Genomic DNA, 17,310 nt, shown 5'->3' with positions numbered 1-17,310 from the left:
ATTTAAGACAAATATGAACAATAGTGTATTGTGTACTTGTAATGTGTAAAAGGATAGATTGTAAATTAAATCTTTTCTACACACACACACACACACACACAAAATCGTAACTATGTAGAGGTACTGGATATGGTAATTAGCTTGATTGTGGTGATCATTTCACAATGTATATTAAACATCAAGTTGTACACCTTAAAGAAACACAAGTTGTATATGCCAATGATAGCTCAATAAAGCCACTAAAAATAAAAATAATTTCTACAGTTTAAAAAAAGACATGTGGATTTCTGTAGATAAATTCCTTCAGCAGATTTGCAATTACGTACTATGCAAAAGTTCAACATTTGCATACTAGATACAACTTACTAGGAGATTTATTGCATTAAGTGAAATGTTCTTCATAGGAGACATACTATTATACATTTTTAAAAGAAACATATGCCCCTATTTAATGCCTTGAAAACATAATTGCAAATATTCGATTCTGTGCAAAAGGCAGAATGGAAATATCCTTATCAAATATACAGCCTGTATTTCACTCACCTTCTATTCTAGAAATAAAAGGTATTTATAGACCTGACACATACACTAAAAATAAATCCAAAGGACAAATGATTCTGCATGTGCAGACTTCAAATACTCCAGCAGTTTGTAGCTATGCACCAGGGGAACTGCGTCTTGGACTCTAATTCATTGATTGCCAATTTAATTGTTCTCAGACTCTTCCCACCTCAATCAAGGGGTATGAAGAAATTCTGATCCTCAAAAGCACTAAAAAAATTCAAGATTAAATGTATTTCACTTCCATTTGTAATTTGTAAACTGCCACATAACACCTTGAGGGAAATGGATAAAGTAAAACCAAAACAGAGCTGTTTCTCTACTATGTTTGCGAACCTGCTTTAATCATCCACTCCCCTGATTCATGCAGCAAGGTTCACTTTGGCATCCAGCTTCATTTCCTGTGGAATACTAATTGATGTCACGCTTTCTATATGGAAAAAAAGCAAGACCAGATGAGCAAGCTTTCAGCAACACAAAAGGCTCTCCCATGAAGGTTAGAGTTAATGTATGGCATTGATCGTTCTAGAGAATCGATGGTCTTTGAACTAATTCTAAGCCACCTGATCCAAGGCTCTCAAAATTGGAAATCATTTGCTAATTTCCAGTTCACAGCTGCCTCACATGAGACACCATCTTTCCTTGCTCTTCTATAACACACCTGATTAATTTTATCAATTTTTGAAAACTAAAAAGAACACTTGAAGTCACCTGTAAGGAAAAGGATATTTTTGATCCTTGATTACGTCGGATCTTCTCAGCCACTGGGGAACCAGAGTTGAAACTGCTTGTGCTTTTGATGCTGATCTGATCTCTCCAGTGGGAAACAGATTGGGAAATACAGAAAGTTCTAGACATTGGGAAGTGTACAATCTTGGGTCCTTGCTGTGAGATAAACATGAGTGTGAATCCTTGCTGTCACTTCTTGGCTATTCATTCAACAAATATTTGAGAATCTATTTGCCAAGTTTCCGGGATGATGCAGAGAACAAGATAGATGACGTCCCTGCCTGGGGAAGGAAGGCAGAAAATAAACAAGATCATTTCAGAATTTGATAAGAATTCTTGAAGAAATAAACAGAAAAAGAGAAAGTGATGGAGTAGAGGTGAGGGCTTCTACTTGGATTGGGTGGTCAGAAAATGCCTTTCTGAGGAAGTGACCCGAATTAGGACCTGGAGACAGAGAAAGTGCCAGGCACGCAGAGTGCAGTGGGGAAGAGCATCCCCAATAGAGGGGATGAGCTGGGTGAAGACCTTAAGGTAGAAGAGAACTGGATGTGAGGGAAGGACCAAGAGGAGTCAGGTACAGAGTGTCATCAACGAGAGAGGGGGCGTGCGGTGAAGTGCGGTTGTTCAGAATGAAGACAACGGACTTTACTCTCCGGACAATGGACTTTACTCTCTGGACAATGGAAAGTGGGGCTGATTCAAGGTTATATTGAAGATTATATTGTTTGGGTAGTGGGGGTCCTCTTAAAGCAAAAGAATACCAAATTGAGTATGAAATTGGATATTTATTTACAATTAAGAAAACAAAAAATTACAGTTTTAAAAAGTTATCAAGTATCGCAGTATCTAGAAAACTATAGTCCGATGAACAGACACACCTGTAGAGTATTTTCCCTCCCTGCTTTTTTGGGATGACATGAGCTGCATCCTCCTCTTATAATTTTGTACATCTGAAGACCGGAGGAGTTTGCCATAGACCAGCTTCTGACCCCACACACTTCAAGCCTGTTTCCTTTCCACTGTCTAGACACTTCCGACGAGGAGAGGCATAGAAGACGCTGCTCTTGTGACGACAAACGTCTGTCCCTACACCTTCCTGTCGTGATGCTGGGTAAGCTGGCACAGTGGGTGGAAGGAAAGGGCCTGGAAGGCATTTCCACACTGGGATGACTAACAATAACCTCCCTGCCCATGAACGTGACTCCGAATAAATACATTCCATTACAGCCATGACCGCTCCAAAGACTTCCAAAAGGAGGGGAGGTTTGTGTGGAAACAGACAGTAGTGCTTATCAACTGCAGTTAAAAGATCTTATTTTTGGAAACTCTCCAAAAACATATGAGCATAAGCCACACTGTTAGGGTCCTTCCCAGGGCCCTGGAGTTTAAGCTTCGTTAATAAATTTGTGAAATTCTCTAATGGGAAACTGATAAAAGGGTAAGACATGCGCTCATGTGCTCTGATTCATTTATAAAGATCACTCTAGCAGTTAGGGGAAGGGCTGGAGGGGGACAAGTCGGGGAGGCTCCCATAGAAGCCCAGGCAAGAGATGACAGTCCTGGTTTGCACTGCAAGGGTGGCACAAGAGCTGTCTGACTTGGTACAAGTAACTCACCTTTTCTGACCTTTGGTTTTCTCAACTACCTAATAGAAAGGTTGCCTCTAAATCACAGGGCGCACAGAAGGTCCTCAATGACTGACTGCTATAATTACACTAAGTGATTTACAAGGTTATGGTGAGAACTAACACTAACAGATAGAAAGTAACTGACACGCACTGTGTACTCAACAAACGGTAGCTTCTGCTCTGTTGTACTGGGAAACAGGGCTTTCTAAGGCTGCAAAATACTCTAAAAAAGCAATGAGAAGGCAAAAACATACTTTAAATTCCCCTTTAAGACTATTTTAAAATGGCTTTTCTGTAATTTGCCAGAGTCCACCAGTATGCTTATTCAGCATCTGAACTGGGCTGAACTGGGCCGGTGCCACAAGTTAGCAGTGGCTAACTCTGCGCAAGATAGTGTGGGGGATTTTTACTTAACCCGTGGTGTTTTCTTCAAAGTGAGCATGTACTCCCTTTGTAATCGGAAGAAGTAAGTTATTAGATTGTTTAGGGCTCAGAAGACAATTTACCCTGGCCTCTCTCATTCTGTATGACTGAATTTTTCAGAGAATGTTATTATATAAGGCTCTAGGGTACAGAATCAAAGACGTGGCCTTTCCTAGTGTTAGGCATAAAGGAGCTTAGAGAAGAGATACTTCCTGCCAGGATGAAAGGAAGCCAAAATCCTCTCCAACTGTGAGACCTACTTCAACGATAACTAACAAATTCATATACATACATTTACTCAAAGAGTCAATCCAGCTTCCATTTTTATTGGGCTCTTATGGGAGAAAATAGGGGAAAGCAGGCTCCTTTCAAGATCTGTACTGCTAATATGAACATATAGCATAAAGATGGATTTAAAATAAACCAAGACAGGACCCCTCAATCTCACTTCTGGGTATATTCCCAAGAGAAATTAAGACACATGTTCATACAAAAACTTATACGTGAGTATTCAAAGCAGCAATATTCATAATAGCCCAAAAAAAAAAGAAATAACTCTAATGTCCAAAAATTGATGGATAAAACGTGGTATAACCACACAATGGAATATTATTCAGAAATAAAAAGGAAATGAATTCATGCTATTCTTTCTTTCATCTAGTAAACAAAGAACTGAATTACAGTACACACTACAACATGGAAGAACCTTGAAAACATTACACTAAGTGAAAGAGGCCATTCACAAAGGATCACATATCGTATGATTTCATTTACATGAAATTACCAGAATAGGTGACTCTGTATAGACAGAAAGTAGATTAGTGGTTGCGAAGGGCTGAGGAGGGAGCTGCGGGTGACAGCAAAGTGGTCCAGGATTTCTTTCCAGGGTGATGAAAATGCTCTGAAATTGATTGCAGTATTAGTTGCACAAGTCAGTGAATATACTGAAAGCCACTTAAGTGTATGCCTTAAATGAGTGAATTGTATGATAAATAAGTTATACCTCAATAAAGCTGTCACCAAAAAAATAATTTTAAATAAATGAATAAATAAACCAAGAAAGGCAAATAACTATCTTATTTCATGTAATTCTGAATTCATTCAAGAATGGGCAAAACAAATTTCTACTGTATAGCACAGGGAAATATATTCAGTATCTTGCAGCAACCTATAATGAAAAAGAATATGAAAATGAATGTATGTATGTATATATATGGCTGAAACATTCTTTACACCAGAAATTGACACATAATAACTGATGATATTTCAACTTAAAAAAAAGAATGGACAATTCCCAGTTAGTCTGATGAATGGAATTAAAACTGCATGATTAATTTAAACAGTGCCTTTAGATACCAGTTATATATTTTAAATTATGCATGATAAAACCAATAAAACCACACATTTACTAGAATGCTATATACTTTCATGGGGAATATCTTTATATTCATTATGCTAACAAGAACTATAAATGATTCATAGCTTTGCCTGCATAAACACAAAAAGCCTTCAGTATACCCATATCAAAAAACAAAATTAAAAAAACAAAAAAATAAAATTAAAATGCAAGTGCTAAAATGGGAAAACACTGTAATATGCATGACAAAGAGCTATTCTTAACAGAGCTCATAAATGAATTTTTAAAAAGGTAAACGCTCTGATAGAAAATTGAGCAGCAAAGGAGATGGACAGTGCACAAAAGAATACAAATGAACAATATCTGGAAGAAAAAGGAAAAACAAAAAGCATTTGAAATGGTTTTACTCACTATGTGATGTGCAAGTTTATCAAGTTCTTTCCCCTCCAGGGATATTAGTGTCCACTTGATTTCAGGCCAAAACAATAACAAGAGATGGTAGGAAATTTAAAGAGTAGTTCATCATGTTCACTTACCGTCTTTAAATCTGACTGTAACTACTTACCTGAGTTAGAGACCTTGGTCATCCTTTACTCCCTCTCCCTCATCCCTCAGTCTGTGGGCCCCTCAGCCCGTTCCCTGTACCGCTGTCTGAGAGCCTCGTCTTCCCTTGCCTGACTATTTCAGCAGCCTCCTAGCTGGTCTCCCTGCCTTATCGCTTCCCACTTAATCCATCTTCTGGACTCCAGGAGTGAGAGTGTCAATGTTTCTCTCCTTTACTCAAAAATCTCAGTGGCCTCTGCATCATACAGAGCATGAACTCCAAGACTGGTGAAGCTGTCCTCTCTTCTTAGCTTACATGTCCAACCTCATCTCTGGACATTATTCTTCTTCCCCCGACAAGCTCTGCTGTTGCTCTGCTCAGCTACTGACTTCCCATAAAAATGGGAAGCTCTCCCATTGCCAGGCCTTTACACAAGCAGTTCCCTCTGCCTTTACTCCCTAGTCTCAGGATGCAGCCACCTGGAGTCTAGCACGTCCTCCATATTATTAAGTAGATGATGACAGCCCTCCCTGCTTTTCCTGCAAGACTGCACATTAAGGACTGAGGACATGTCTTACTCATCCACAAATCCCCATCACCTAAAATTACCAGGAACATGGTAAACATAAAGAAAAAAAGAAATGAATCCACTTTCTGATTTTTTTTTCAGAATGTGGAATATTTTTGCATTGCTAAAACAAATATTTTCATGGAGCTTTCAAAGTGCTAGACTGTAGAAATTCCAGTCTCGCTTATTTTCTGATTAAGAACACAAGCAGTAAAATTATATGCAGGAGCACATGATTTTTTTCCACACATGTAACTCACCATAATGAAATCAAGATTTTGATTTTGCAGTTTGACTCAAGATTGAAAATGTCTAGCTTTTTGGTTTCCTATTTATTTCCATCAAGGTGCACCTGCACCAGTAACGCCCCTGGGAGAACCCACGAGTCTTGCCCAGGGAGAGAATGAAATACTTGCCGTTGCTGGAGGAGCACCCCCGTTTAGATGAGGATTGCTAAGCGTGCATTCAGGATGCATCATCAGAAACCAGAGGGCTCTGAAACCTAGGGCTAAAAATACGCCACAGAGCAGAGGAAAAAGAGGCTGGGTGAGAATGTAGGCTAGCAGTCAGCCCTAGAGCAGGAAAGACGCAGGTATAGAGTAGCCCCTGCTGCACCCCCATCACCTGCTTTTCCCCCACAGAACGAAATTATTTCAACAAAAGGGTATGTTGAAATCTGTTCATCATGAGGATAAAGTTCTGAAGACTTGCTCCTAATATGGTGGAAAAATATGCAAGGCTCTCTTACACATTACGGTCCTTGAAGTTGTCGTAACTTGAAGCATTAAAGAGGTGGTCAGAGTATGGAAACCCCACCAGTTCCACTGACCTGGATGGAAAAGGGGTGTATTTTAGGATTTCACTCCAGTGTTATCAAGAGCCACTGTTCATTAACAATATTTATTTGCTGCCTAACATGTGTCAGTTTCTGTTCACCAGTGTTCCTGCAGTGGTTAAGTGGTTGGATTCTGGATATAATCTGGAGGTGAAACCAACATGGAGGGAGGGTATATAACTCAGTAGAGTGCGTGCTTAGCATGCATGAGGTCCTGGGTTCAAGCCCCAGAACCTCCATTAATAAAAAAAAAAAAGGATAAATAAACCTAATTACCTGCCCCCCATCAAGAAAAAAACCAACAGGATTTATCAGTTCACTTCTCCATCTACTGCCACTTCCCTATATAAAGATGGAAAGGTGGTCATTTTAAGATACATAGTCAATTCTCACTATTTACAGATTCTGCATTTGCAGATTTGCTTATAACCCCAAGTCAATACTTGCAGTGCTTTTGTGGTCACTGCCAACAGGCACAGAACCACAAAAATCCTTGAATTGCCTGATGTGCGCGTTTCCAGCTGAAGTCAAGGCGACACTCTGCATTATTTCATCTTATACTGTAAACAAGTGTTCTTCTTTCAGTCTGTTTCGTGCTACATTTTTCAGATTTTTGTGCTTTTCGTTGATGATTTTGCTTTTAAAAATGCCCCCTTGGCGTCGTGCTGGCCAGTGTTCCTAAGGGCAGTGATGTGCCTTACGGAGAAAACACATGCATTAGATAAGCTTCATTCAGGTGGGTTATAGTGCTCTGGGTCATGAGGACATTATTATTACCAATGTACGCCAGGTAAGATGTCTTAAAACATAAGCACACTTAAAACAAGCTTATGTATTGATCCATTTATGAAAGTGGTGTGACCGGAGGCTCAAAGAAACCTGATCCGTTATTTCGCTAGGAGCAATGGCTCAGTATTTGCTAATTCAGTGCTCATGGTGACGGTAGCTACCACGAATAACAAGAATCAAGCAGCACTGCTCCACAGCACTTCTATCAGAGAGGCCTCCATCCTAAGTGAACTCTGAGCAAGGCTCAGCAGTGGAGCTCCTTTAGTCAAACTGAACATTCTCACCTGCTGGTTCTGCTCTTCTCTGTGCTCTTAGTTTCTGCTGCACAGCGTTCCACGTGGCTTGGGCTGTGACTGTGGGCAGCCTGTCCTAGCTGCAGGGTGCTCAGCTTTCTTTCCTCACACCCACATATCAAGTCTGGCTTGGCTCAGCCCACATGTTCATTCTCAAACCCATCCCTGGAGAAAGACACAGATAGTCTGGCCAGATTGAGGGATGTACTCACCTCTGGGACAAGAGTGGAGTTCTCTGACTGACAGACCTACCAGGACCACCTGGAGTAGAAAGGTGGAAAACCAGAGCCTAAAAGCCGTAGCTAAGAGGAATGATGAACCGAAGGCAGTGGTCATCTCTCTCTTGTGAGTAGAGGGAAATGAGATCTGAAAGGGGGCTTCAAAAGTACTGATTAATTCACTTCTGAAGATGGGCAGTGGGTACACAGGGCTTCCTTTCTAATTACACCTTTCATGTTTTATCATAACTACTTATTTGTGCAAGGGTGTATGTGCACGCACACACAATATCCAGTATGAACAGCCATTAGTACCAAAGGCCAGCAAACCTAGAAGAGGGGTGTGATTCTTATTTCACTGGACAGGCCTCAGATAGGGTAATGTCAGTTGAGGCCTCGGAGAAGGGCAGCTCTGTTTTTGCTCAAATTGGGCTCCAGGTTCTCCAAGACAGTAGAGTAACAACAGAATAGGAAATCTTCAGTGCACATTTCCCATCTTTCTTTGTGATGCTTACACTTCTGCCAATTTTAACATCTTATTTAACAGTAACTGCAAGGGTGGCCAGAGCATACATAGAGCATGAAAAGACCATAGCCCTATTAACCATGTAAGCTTCAACAATTACTGCTAGAGAAATTTTTCCTTCACCATTTTCATTCTTTCCAAATTTTATTCCAAAAAAAAAAAAAAAGGGAGGTTGTGATTAAGATGTCCATCTAAAAAGAGTAATCATCATTACAATATTCAACTGGACAGAAATAACAAGGACCCAAGTCAGTTGGTACCATCCTATTTTCCCACTAGGTAAGTTTAAAAAAAAGTCAAAGCTTTCTCAGCTGGGAAGAGGACAGCTTTTACACTGAAATGGTGCCCCAAATGAGTTATAAAATCCCTGACTTTGTCTTCTATTTATCCTTTTCTTTCTGTTCTTTTTCCTTCTTCTCACGTTCAGCTTTAGCTTCTTCTTCCTCATGTTTTTTGATCAACTGCTCCACTTCCTTTTGCTTGAGAACTCTGATGACTGTCTTTCCATTCTCTCTTGTTAGTGTGGCAATTTCCACTGGAAGCAAACACACATCTGTATCACAGGCAGGCATACTTTGCCAACACAGGTAACAGGCAACCACAGTTTAATCTCTTCACATCATCTGAGCCAGAGTTCACCACTCTTCCATGTTTTATGCTGAGTGTGATTCACGGATACTTTTAGGGGAACAAAAGTCCTTCAATCTCACAATGTTTTTATTAACATTGTTACCTTAACATTGTCTCTTCATCCATCCTCACCTCCTGAGCTGCTGTTCTGTCACTTTCTGGGAAAAACTGCAATCAGCCAGTTAGTCTAGCTGTCCTGACAAGAAGGAACCACAATTTCCTTGTTGGGACCTCCGAACTCTCAGCCAGAATCTTTAACTAGTACTAATGCATATTTTTCAAGGACTTTTCAAAACAAAGACATGAGAAGCAGCTCCCATGACTATGGATGAGAAAAGAAGACTGATACCAGAAGGAGAAGGAATTTTTTGAGTAGGGGAAATTGAGAGGTGCCTCCTTGCAATCACAGAGAAGTAGACAAGAGGGCAATCTACAAGTAAATGGCATTTTTTTAAGGAACATGTGGAGCTAAGTTATCCTAAGTGAAACCAACACATTAATTTACCACAATTTTTGAAAAACATTTATAAATAAATGATCATATAAACATTAGCTAAATAAAGCATTTAAAATTGCAAACATGGGCTTAACAAAGGAGACCAGTAGATTCAGAAGAACACAGGGAACCACAACCCACGCCAGTGTTACAGCTCTGCTAAAGGACACCGACATATACACATAAATGTCTAACCACTTCCACATTCTTTACTGTATGCACACATGAGCACAGACATCATTGTCAAGTAGATGACCATTACTGCCAAGTAGCACGGCTCAGATTTTACTATGAATATTGAGAACAATCAGACTTAAGGCCTTAAGCTTGGAGTGCAGTGCAGGATTGTGGCTCCACAACTTATCAATGGTGACCCTGGTCAAGTCTTAGCAAGTCGCTGAGACCACCTAACTTATAAGGCTGCTGTTTCAATGAACTATGGTAACATGTTAATGGCCTAACATGTAGCCACTCAGTCAATTCCCTCACTAAGCAAACAGATTCGAGGAGTGGACATACCTTTTTCAGCAGAGAGTTTGCTAACATCCATGGTCTTATTTAGAACTTTAATAGCTAAAGCAAGTGCTGACTTCAGAGTCATTTCTCCTTCTTTGTAGTCTTGTTTTAACATTGACACAGCTGCCTATAAAACATAAAGAAGAATCAACATGGAGAATTTCCTCTCAATTTTTGCATTTTTTATAAACATGAATTGATGAGAAATTATTGTTGGTATTATAACCAATATAATCAATTTTGATGGCAGGGAGGGGAGACACAGGATGGGGATGTGAAGGGGGCTGCTGATGCTCTATGAATGGATCCCAGGGATCCGTGATAACATTCAGGGGGGTCTGTGAACTAGCACATGAAAAAAAAACTACATCTTATTTTCACAGCTTCTAACTGAAAGTCAGCATTTCCTTTCATTATAATTAGAGGCAGTAAGCCCAAGCAGTATTAGCTGTACCTGCGACTTCATCACCAACAGAAACCAGACATTTTAGTCACGTTAAGGTTGCTGCAGCTACCTTAAATACTGTTTACACTCATCGCTACTTCAAAGTTACGGCAGTTATTAAGCCTTTTGCTAGATTTTACAGCAACACAAACATACTCACAGCGCTGTTATTTCCAATGCACGTGGCTTTCCATCCCCCGTAATTTCCGCTAGGGTCACTCTGATAGAGCTGAAAGCCATAGTGCTTATCCCAGCCAATGTAAAGCAATGAAACACCAAAGGGACGTTTGCCTTTAACAGAGGGGGAAAAAAGCCAAACACATCAACACTCTGAATTTAGTTATCACCATGGTTACTTGAGCTCACTGACTGTGGCTAACCCCCTTTCTGTGAAGTTAAGTATTCATAAACTGCTTCGTGTTCTGGACACCATAGATAAGCTCCATCAAAAATTCCACTTTTGTTTCTAGGATCTGGACGCAGCCAGGAAAGGGAATAAAGACACAGAGGACCAGTGCTGAATTTCATTATTATGTAAAAATCAATTTGTTTCCAGATTTGAGAATGTTATTTTGGTCTTTCAATAGTCTATTAATAAAACGCTTGACAGTCTACACAGTGGAACCCAGTTAGTTCATGAGGCAGGAATGGATGAAAAGTGTCTACTTATTTCATTTTCATTTTCATTTTTACTGCCTCAAAAAGGTTATTACTCATAAAATGTTTCAACTTTTTGTAATAAAATTTCCAAAGGATTCAGTACCTCCAAACTGTGTATAAGCTTGTTTGATATCACACAGCGCTGTGACCAACTGCTCACAAGGAATGGGCTCCTGATACTGTAATAAATACCTAGGATAAAGAAACTGGAATATTAATAGTTTTCTCTAAAACACTGTATCTACACTGTAAGCAAAATACCCTCTGAAAAGAAATCAATGCCACGGGGACAACATAATAGTCACTTGTAATCTGAAGGGGGAGGGGGGGAGGCATGGCAACGTCTTACCCTTACAGTAAGTAATATTTTACAAGTTTGGTTAAAGAAAAAAATTAATTTTCAATTAATAGGTTTTTAATGGTTTTAATCTTTGCAAAAATGAGTTCTTAGAAAGATCGAAACTAATTTATGTGTCATCAATTACGCTATTTATGAACATACCTTTGAGCAATGAGCCTCAGCTCATTAGTCAGAACGTTAGCATCAGAAGTTATGCCGGCCACACTGCAGGCCATATCCCTTAAGGAGAAGACAGACATCAGTAAGGTTGCCTACAATAGACTGGTCTGTAAGCAGAGAAGACTTTTGCCCGGGTATTTACAAGTTTTTAAAAGTACCAAGTTCTATTAGAAATTCACCATATTTGCTTCACAGCTGCTACGCCCTTCAGACAAAAACTACGTAAGTTTTATCTTCACAGGAGACTTTCAGCTTGATGTCATTCAGCATGAAACATAAACAAATGCACCCTTAAGTTCTTTACAAGAGATGCATTTATCATCAACACTCTGTGAACAGGGTAAGACAATAAACACTAGGAAGATAAAGTAAATCCCGAGAAGATTCAACCACAAAGAAACACAGGAAGGTGGATTACTCCACACTCTTGGGCAGTAAGTACTCTCACCTCCTAAAGCCTGGCTTGATAAGGGTGACGGTGAGGGGACCCAAGGGCAGGATATTTTATAAGCCTGCCTAGGAAGTCCAGGGCTAGGCTCACATGAGGGATGCAATTTCTTTCTTTGCTCCCTGTTCCCTGAAGGCTACCCTGGCTCTCCTACAGCCTAGACACCCTCTGGCACTGTACCTAGTCAAGCCTGCAAACTGCTGAGAGGGCCCAACAGTGACTCTGTGAAGGGATGACCCCTCTTTGGATGAGTGTATCAAAAGGGCCTTATGACCAGCATTCACCTGGCCCACCACAGAAGGGAAAGTCTCCAATTGGCAAACCCAGCCCTCTGGTGGCTGCAAAGCCCTGCACATCCAACTATAAACAGAAACTTCACTAAGTGTACTAAACTGTTAGGGCTCAACTAAACTGTTCCCAGATCTGCAGGAGACCTGTTCTTTGGTAAGATTCAGTATAACTCAATAAAATTCCTGAGTAACCATTCTAAACAATACCTTCAGGGCCTCCTATATGCCAGACACTATGCTAGTTTATTTCATTTATTTTACTGTATTTCATTAAACTACCACAACCACCCTAGAAGCCTCTGAGGCCCAGGGAAGTTAAACAGTTGGTCTGAAGTCACACAGCTTGTACTGGCGGGCCCTAGATTTAACCTGAAGCTGTGTGACTACCAAGCCTGTACTCTTATCACTGCACAATGCTGTTTCTCCACGAAGTATTTGGCCCTGAAGTTAAAAATGAATAACCCATGGTCCTGGGCTTCATGGAGGTTTCAATTAAAATAAATTAAAAGCAAAAATTTTCAGAAGTAAAAACACAACAAACTGTTCAATTCTACCATGTCACATTTGGGAGGGAAATGGCCCTCCCAAAATACATGAGATCCCACTTTTGTGAGAAAGTGAGATTATTTAAACTCTCTTCCCTAAAATTTCACTTATTTCACTTACTCATTCAGTTTATAAATTTTTTCAGAAAAAAAGACTTCATCAAGAAGCTTGTGGATGTTACGTCTCTCTGCTGCGAGCAAAACGCCGTCGTTGGCTAAAATTCCCAAACAGGTGCCTGCATGTCCAATAGCTTCCATGGCATATTCAACTTGGTACAAGCGACCTACAAAACACAAGTGGTGAGAAAGCATGCTTCTCCGCCTTGCTCCTGCACCACTGGTCCAAGAGAAGTCAGCAACAACGCTGGCAGGCTACAGACAAGAGGCCCACTTTTACTCTTAAGATACACGTAATCAATCTGGTGACCATAATTACTTTAAAGTACAAAAAGGATGAACAACTTAGTATTAAAAAAAAAAGTATGTAGGTTTTTCCCTCCTAAAATTCAAGCACTTAAAGATAATTTTTTTTTTTTTAATTTGAGACAGATTTAACAATTTCTGTTTTACCTTCTGGGGAAAATATAGTGGTCCTGGAGTCATATCTTCGAGACTGCAAAGGAAAAACATACAAATGATTTCTACCCACTCAAAGTAAGCCAACTCCTGCAAGCCCACAAATCATCACAAAGAGCACATCCTGGTACACAAAAGTGAGCGCAGAGGAAACTGATAAGGAAGAATACACCATCCATCTCTTTTTCCTTCCACTTCAGTTTTCTCATGCAAGTCTGTAAGCTGAGTACAAGCAATACCATTTATCAGGCAACAGCTTACTGGCATATGTATTAACTCACCATGTTTTCTGAACTTTATATAATTCCTGTAACAAGAAAACAGAATCACTATTAAAATAAAATTTACAGTTTAACAATTTAAAAAGCATTTCCTGATTACTCCCCCACCCCCACCAAAAATATGTTTTGTTCACTCCCTTCGTTCAGCTAACATTTACCCTGTAACCTTTATCCTGCACCAGGCACTATGCTAGATGCTGGAACACCAGGATGGGTAAGACCAATCCCTTTCCTGATGAGCTTACAGCCTTCAGGTAGCCAGGTGAAGGAGGCAGACACAGACTGGACAAACAGAAAGCAATGTGGGAATAGAGGCATTAAAGGTAGAGGGGGAAGAGGGATGGAGAAAATCAAGAAAGTACTTTTTTTGGTGAAACAAATACAGAAAATGAGCCCAAATTACAGATGGGAGAGGCAGAAGTAAGGCTGAGAACCTTCAGGTCTCAGGAAGAATAGGGGTAGGAGAAGGGAAGGGCATTCCAGGCAGAGGAGAAAGCTTGAGCAAAGGGTAGGTGAATGAATAGGGAAGACGAATCGCTGAAACTTAAAAAAAATAGAATATGAACAAACTAGAGAACTAAGCAAGTATTCAGATCATGTAGAGCTTTGAATGTCAAGTTACGAGGCTCAGGCTATCTCCAGAGAATGATATGGGATCGTGAACTATAAAGGGGAGGGGAAGGGCGGTAATCTTAAGCATCATTACTATTCCTGCAAAAGACAATACTGGGGCTCAGCATGATTTAGTGGAAAAGCCAAATTTCGGACTCCAGAACCAATCTTCCCCAACAGTGGAATATCGGTTATTAAGAACGGAAAGAAGCAGGGATCAGGGCCTGAACAGCCTGCGTGCCCAGGTAAAAACCGTGAATTTTACCTCTTAAGTAATGGGGCTCTACCGAATGATGCTGGGCCAAAGAGCCACAGGAGCTGAGGGCTATTTTAGAGGGAGCACTCCGGATGGCGAGGACCGGGGCAAGGTAACCAGTTACGAGACTGCTGCAACAGACAGGTGAAAAGTAGGGCTGGCCCTGGGCAGAGACCCGGGAGGGCAGAGAGAGGAGGCCCGCCGGCGGTTCTGACCGCGCGTCCCCACGCCTGACGCCGGACAACCGCCGGACGCGAGTTCACCCGCACCTCGGCCCAGCAGGCTAACTTTCACGTACGGACTCTCCCAGAGCCCGAGGCTCCGACTCCCCCGTCCTGCCCACCGGGCCCCGCGCCCCACCGCTCCGCGCACGGAAGCCCGACGGCGGCCGGCCGGGGCCAGTCCCGGGGCAGGACCGTCACCGAGAAGCTGGTGCAGAGTCATCGTGCCCACGGCTCCTCGGCGGCCGCCGCAGGCCGGGTCACGCTCTGCCGCGACGCTCACGACCCCCGCCCGCGGGGAAGCGGCCCAGCTTCCGTGGGTGCCCAGGGGGCAACGCTCACCGGAAGGAAGACGCTAAAGAGTCCGGACCCAAACCGAGCGCCTTTCTCCGCGGAACCCACCGCCGCTGCGCGAGGCTCCGCTGCTAATATGGCCCCCGCGCGTGCGCAGAACCACCGGGGGCGGGGCCGCCGAGGACGCGGAAGTCATTCCGGGGGGCGGGGCGAGAGCCAGGTGCCCTCGTGGGAGCTGGGGGGTTGGGGTGCGACGGCTCGGGCAGGGGTCCGCAGCCCGGGGAGGGGGCATCATAGCCTGGGGAGGAGGGCAGGAATACCCCGGCCAAGGAGGAAGTAGGATTATAGCTAATGTCCCTTTCCCACGCTTTGCGCTCTGTTTTCACTTTCACTTTCTTTTCAGCGCTAAGTCATAGGCCCAGGAGACCAATGGTGTGGGAGCGCCTGTCAGTTGCTAACTTTTCCTGCCCTGTTCTCAGAATGGTCCCAAGCACGTCACACGTTACCCTTCGACTTGCCTCTTCGTATCATCTCCCTTCCTGAATCTGTCCTCCACTTTTATTGCTGATACACACATTTTTGGACATATAAAGCAAATTATGGTGGGGTTTACGTCTTTGGGAGAACTTTTACTTTGGTCTCCTCCTCTGCTTTTCACCTTTTCAGAAAGGATTCCCCTGACCAACCGAGTGAAAGCAATACCCTACCATCACTACACACACACACACACACACACACACACACACACACACACACACACACACACGTTATCTTCTATATAGAAATTATCATGTTTGCTAGTTTACGTGTTCATTGTCCATCTCTACTTTCCACAGTTTTTCTCATCTGGCTTCAGTCCCTATGTAAACTATCTACTATTCATGTTTTAAGTTTCTTCGAGCTGGATGGTTGACTAGGTCTGGGTTAATGTGTAGTGATGTGCATATGGTGTCCGCCAAGAAGAGATCCACAGGACGGGGACTTTGTCCTCTTCATGTCGGGCAAAAAATTATTATTGAGGGATCCCAGCTTTTAAAAGGAGGTAGCCTAGGGATGAGTTGTGTCTTGAGGTCTCTCCTGTCATTTCTGCTTCCCAGGCGCACAGGGAGGTGAGCCAAGGCTAAATGGCAAGGGCCACACCCAGACAAGTGGTGCTCTGAAGCATCTTTAGGTAGCAGGTAGCCTATGGAATCTCTGAGGATCTCTGCCACCTTTGTTTACTCTGCAGAATTAAGCATTAAGAATTATAAGTGAGAGGGAGGATTTCTTAGGTCAAAAGAAGAGGGCTCAGTTGAGATAAAAGGACAGAAATAAGAATGAGTTTGACAAGTTTGGGTGACAGAGTAGTTCAGTCTGGCCAGAGTAAAGGAGGAAAGGAATTTAGGCTAAATCGTAGAATGCCTTCAGTGCCAGAATTTTTTTTTTTTTCTGTAGGAAATGAGAAAAGAGGATTAAAGTGATATTTCAGGATGATGAAGCCTCATCTCCTATCCCACATGTTCCTCCTACAATGTGGCATGGATGCTTGCATTTAGAGATTCTGTGTCCCCTTGCCCTGAATCTGGGTGGGCCTGTGACTGCAATGGAAGTAACATCATATGACTTCCAAAGACAGGTCATAAATGATGGTATATATCTGTCTTGTTTTCTTGGGATGATGGTTCTTGGAATCTGGGACCCTATGGTGAGGGAGCAGAGACCAAGTGGAGAGATGTTGCACCATCAGCCCAGATGAGGTTCCAGCATGACCTGCCAGATTTGTGAGTGAGGATGCCTCCAGATTATTCTAGTCCCCAGTCACTCAGTTTCCCCCAACCATCATATCTCCCCCAGCATTCATGTCTTCCCAGCTGAGGCCCCAAGCATTGTGGAGCAGAGACAAGGTATCCCAGGGCCTGTCTGAATTCATGGCATGCAGAATCCATAAGATAAAAAAATGATTGAGCTTTTAAGCCACTGGGTTTTTGGTTAAATTGTCACACAGCAATATATTGTAACTAGAGTTTTTATCTGTCCCTAATGTGATGGATGTAGGCTGGAGAGATTAAG

At 42.1% G+C, this 17,310-nt stretch overlaps 1 protein-coding gene across 3 annotated transcripts; it reads right to left on the bottom strand.

Annotated features, from left to right (window-relative positions):
• Positions 1-8,600: 8,600 nt before the first annotated feature.
• PSMA4 (proteasome 20S subunit alpha 4) lies at positions 8,601-15,416 on the bottom strand. 3 transcript variants are annotated; one of them, XM_031440743.2, is made up of 10 exons: positions 15,310-15,404; positions 14,756-14,877; positions 13,879-13,904; positions 13,592-13,634; positions 13,143-13,305; positions 11,721-11,798; positions 11,322-11,410; positions 10,719-10,849; positions 10,117-10,240; positions 8,601-9,006 (listed from the first exon to the last, which is right to left on the bottom strand). In XM_031440743.2, exons 3-10 carry the CDS (start codon positions 13,879-13,881, stop codon positions 8,852-8,854), a joined length of 786 nt encoding a protein of 261 aa, XP_031296603.1. In that variant the 5' UTR covers positions 13,882-13,904; positions 14,756-14,877; positions 15,310-15,404; the 3' UTR covers positions 8,601-8,851. The 3 variants fall into 3 exon arrangements, with proteins under 3 accessions (XP_031296603.1, XP_031296604.1, XP_031296602.1); XM_031440744.2 differs by having other exon boundaries at positions 14,756-14,874; positions 15,310-15,402; XM_031440742.2 differs by lacking the exon at positions 14,756-14,877 and having other exon boundaries at positions 15,310-15,416.
• Between the last annotated feature and the right edge of the window lie 1,894 nt (positions 15,417-17,310).

This window comes from Camelus dromedarius, chromosome 29 (assembly GCF_036321535.1).
Source record: "Camelus dromedarius isolate mCamDro1 chromosome 29, mCamDro1.pat, whole genome shotgun sequence".
Classification (NCBI taxonomy): Eukaryota; Metazoa; Chordata; class Mammalia; order Artiodactyla; family Camelidae; genus Camelus; species Camelus dromedarius.
Note: the sequence above shows the minus strand (reverse complement) of the source record. Positions and strands in the feature narration are given on the sequence as shown.

Coding starts and splice junctions, on each gene's coding strand:
- PSMA4 (XM_031440742.2), bottom strand. Junction 11,799..13,142: donor AAAATTTATAAACTGAATGA/GTAAGTGAAATA, acceptor CTTCTCCTTAAG/GGATATGGCCTGCAGTGTGG. Junction 10,241..10,718: donor GCATTGGAAATAACAGCGCT/GTGAGTATGTTT, acceptor TATGTTTTATAG/GCAGCTGTGTCAATGTTAAA.